At 56.0% G+C, this 3,861-nt stretch overlaps 1 protein-coding gene across 7 annotated transcripts in view; it reads left to right on the top strand.

Annotated features, from left to right (window-relative positions):
• The window catches only part of LOC102986899 (kremen protein 1), a 158,584-nt gene that overhangs the window by 62,223 nt on the left and 92,500 nt on the right, over positions 1-3,861 (top strand). For all 7 annotated transcript variants that reach the window (XR_008615923.1, XM_055080387.1, XM_055080391.1 and 4 more), the window contains one exon: positions 1,179-1,335. Coding sequence is in view for 6 of the 7 variants with exons in the window: in XM_055080387.1 (XP_054936362.1) it covers positions 1,179-1,335 (157 nt within the window). In the remaining variant the exon portion in view is untranslated. The remainder of the gene's footprint in view (positions 1-1,178; positions 1,336-3,861) is intronic.

Genomic DNA, 3,861 nt, shown 5'->3' with positions numbered 1-3,861 from the left:
AAAAAAAAAAAAAAAAAAAAAAGCTTCATCCTTCAGTTCCAACCAATTTGGAAAAAAATATTTCCTCCCCTTACTTCTGCTGTTCAGGTTTAACTGTTCTGCCTTCCAGGAAAGGGGCGATTGTTCATGCACTGATGTTTGTGTGCCTACAGAGGGGGGGTGCTAATTTTCTTAGCCCTCTGCTCTGTCTTTCCTGTGGTTCCCAGTCCAGTCTCTCTCCATTTCTTTTTTTTCCCTCAGTGAAACGTTTTTCTCAGTTTTACTGAGATATAATTGACATAAGGGCTCTCTCCATTTCAAGGTCTTCCTGAGCATTAGTGTCCTATGAAAGCTACCTTTTCCCTGACCTTCTGGCTTGCTCTCTGCCATAGACTTCTTTGTACATTAAATGCCGTCTCCTCCATTGCCCTGTAAAGGCTGCCCTTGGCCTCTTTGGCACCACCCATAGGCCTCTCCACCCTGCACTTTACATTTTTCAGTGGAAACAATGGCCTTGTTATTGTTTACTGAGCTTCTATATCTGTGTTTCTCTTTCTTTTTTTTTTTAAGTCCCAGTTCACACGTTCTGGGGAAGCCTCTCAGGCACAGTCCCGCCTGCGTGTCCCCCACAGCACGGAGAGCGCAGGACACTCTCTCTAGGGCCCAGCACTTCACCACACGCTGAGGCCCCAAAGCCCGTGTCTGACTCCCATCTGACACCGAGCCCCTCTGCAGCTTCCCTGTCAAGCAGTGCCGGGGGCTGGCACGGGGGCAGGGCAGGCATGGGCAGAAAGGCAGGTCCCAGTCCAAGAAGAGCAGGCTTGCCTTCATCCTGTTTAGCTGGGTGGGCTTCCGAATAAGTGTCACTTGAAAACAGTTCTTCTGCTTAAAAAGAAAGAAGTATTTTGAAAACTCATAATCTCTCAGGCCAGCCCTTTCCAGTTTTGAATAATCCTGCCAGCTCGAAGGTTCTTCATTACACTGAGCTGGAACCTGCCCCACTGCACTGCCATCCCACAGGGCACGCAGGTCATCCACAGGGTGGTCCCTTGGGTCTCTAAAGGCAGCTATGAGGTTTCCTGAGGCCTCGCCTCACCGAATGTCCCATTTTATAGGTGCAGGTATCTCATGAGATGGTAGGTTGTTTCGGACGCTTTGTTCTATTCTACTTGAAAAATTAAGTTATTTTTGTTCGACAGATCCCATCGTGTTCCTGCCTTAGGGGACCTTAGGGACTGTCGTCAACCAGGGACGTCGGGGGAAATCTGGAGCATTTTTTATAAGCCTTCTACTTCGATTTCCATCTTTAAGAAGAAGCTCAAGGGTCAGAGTCAACAAGATGACCGTAATCCTCTTGTGAGTGACTAAAACCTCCCCCCTCCGTGCCCAGGACACGAGATCCCTCTGAGCTCGAGGCCCCTGGGGACCACTTCTCCCGTGGTTTCCTTTGACTGACTCTCCCTCGGCCTCTTCTGGGGCACCGGCCACAGGGGCAGCATAGCCTGGATTCGACCTGCTTCATCATTGCACTTAGGAGAGAGACTCACGGTCCCACGGTCCGTGCCTCCTGCATCTCTCTGTCTCTGATCTAGGAACAGGGTGTTGGGACAGTGGGGCTGAGATGACAGAGATGGTTGTGTCCAGCACTGGGCTCAGGTACGTTCTAGACGACTGTCAGGTAGTGGGTAGGTAGTGCTTCTTCTCAGTTTTATCCACACACAGATTGCTTTCTCCTGGTCTTTATGGTTTGGAACAGGCCAGGCAGAGAGAGTTCCCCCAAAGCATGATGGAAGCCCACGCTCTGTGCTGACTCTGGGGCTTTGCTCTGTGGGCTCCGGGCGAGAATGGGCCGCCTCCAGCCTGGGAGGGCCTGTCATGTCAAACCTGACACCTTCACCCATGGGCTTCTTTCTATGGCTTCTGCAGCTTGGTGACAAGCAGACAAGTTTGAGGGGTGGTCAAAGGAAACATCCATTCATTTATTCATGCAGTAGACTTTACCAAAAGCTTTTCTAGGTGCTCAGTAGCTCCTTGTTGGGCTGGATTTGGTGACCTCTCCCCCAGGCAGCTTGTCCTGTGGAGTCTGAGCCAGGCCCCGTCTCGGGATTCCTAAGCTGACTCTCAGTTCAGAGCAGGGAGTGTAAACGTGGTTGAGCATCCAGGAAGCAACGTGTGACACAGGGTGCCAGCAGTCCCTCCTTTAAGTGTCCCTTATTTTAAAAGAGGATGAAAAATTTCCCATGGCCTGTGCTCTCTGCGGCCTCCATGCCTCTTCTTATGGGGACAGGGTGGGCTTCGGAATGGCTCAGTGGGGAAGGAGAGGCCTCTTGTCCCTGCTCCCACACCCTCTGCCCCCCAGAAGGGGAGGGGAGCCGCAGAGAGTGGCATGTGGAGTGGGGAGGGGGAGGGTGTGGGAACGGGAGCCCCACTGAGGAAAGGCCTCCGAAGATTGAGAGCTGCAGCTGCAGCTGCAGCGGCCGCAGGTGGTGGGAGTCAGTGCCGTTCCGTCCAGAAGCCCCAGAAGCCCCGCCGTCCCGTCGTCCCGTCGGAGAGCAGCCTCGTCCACAGCAGCCGGGAGGAGCACCTGGGACCCCGAAGGCCGGGCCTGGCCTCTGTCGGAGTGTGGCTCTCCCGCAGGCACTCGAGCCTTGGGCCTCGTTGTGCCTCTGGCCTCACAGGTTCCTTGTTTGGGGCACTTTGCCCCCCTTCGCCGAGCCCCTGAGCTACTGCCTGCTGTGGCCTTCCCTAGGGGTCTGCCACACCGGCAGACATCTGTGCCCAGCTCCCAGAAAGACAGAGGGCCGCGTGGGGCCAGCTGGGAGGCGACACCGGCAACCAGGAGAGACGCTGGGAGCTGGCAGGGTGGGCGAGGGGCGTTTGGAGGGGGAAACGCCACATGTCCACGTGAGAGCGGGGGCGCTGCCCCAGGCACCGGGTGAGGCTTTGATCTGGAAAGGGCGGTTACCCTGAGCAGCTGTCTGCCGGCCCCAGGGTCTGGAGACAGGCCTGCCGAGTGCAAGGACCACTGGAATATACTGACGTGTGCAGTCTCCCCTCCAGGCTATTCCTGGCCTTTATGGGATCTCCTCTCAAACACAAGTGTCAGGTGTGTGCAGTCACAGAGGGCCTTGTGCTGTGAATAGGTCCGCGCAGCACAGAGGGAATGTGGAATCCCACCCGAGAGGGGTCCACCCAGGCAGGGGCAGTCCACCCGGCCAGGGGCAGTTGCTCGCAGCCGTGGGCTCCCTCTGATCACTGGCCTTGGTGCATCCTGTGGGCCTGCCTGCCCTCTTCACACTTTGTGACTTCAGGTCACGGTGTGTCTGAGCACCTGGAGCAGCCCTTTTTCAGAGATCCCGGAAGGGCTGTGACCCCAGTGTTGTCCTTCTTGCCACCCCAGGCACAGCCCAGCACCCTGGGACCCACTTACCATCCCGGGAGCAGCCCCGGGAATCCCAAACCGGCCTCTGGACAGCATGCAGGGAGAGGGCCATAAATTGTCCCAGGCCGACCTCTGTAAGCGTGATCCCCCCCAGAGGGCCCCCCGCGGCTAAGTAAACACTGGAGACATAAATTGTCCCAGAAGAAGGGAGATGTACACCCAGGAGCACTGAAGGAGGAAGCACTTGATCTGCTAAGAAACCACTTTAGAGGCGAGAAAGTGGGGGTTGGAGCGGACTGGAAAGGGGTGACCCTGAGAAAAGGGTGAGGCATCCCCTTTCTGGGCATGAGCGAGGTAACCAGGTTGCTGTAACTTCTGAAGTGGGGGCTCTGGCTCAAGACTCCAGTCGGCCAGAAACCCGCAACGCAAGGATCAAAGCACTCGCAAGCACGGCGGTCCTGGCCCTTAGGCCAAACCCATGGGTGGGCACGGCCCCACCC

The sequence above is a fragment of the Physeter macrocephalus genome, chromosome 19 (genome assembly GCF_002837175.3).
Source record: "Physeter macrocephalus isolate SW-GA chromosome 19, ASM283717v5, whole genome shotgun sequence".
Lineage (NCBI taxonomy): Eukaryota > Metazoa > Chordata > Mammalia > Artiodactyla > Physeteridae > Physeter > Physeter macrocephalus.
The sequence above is the reverse complement of the archived record's forward strand: the minus strand, read 5'-3'. Positions and strand labels throughout refer to the sequence as shown.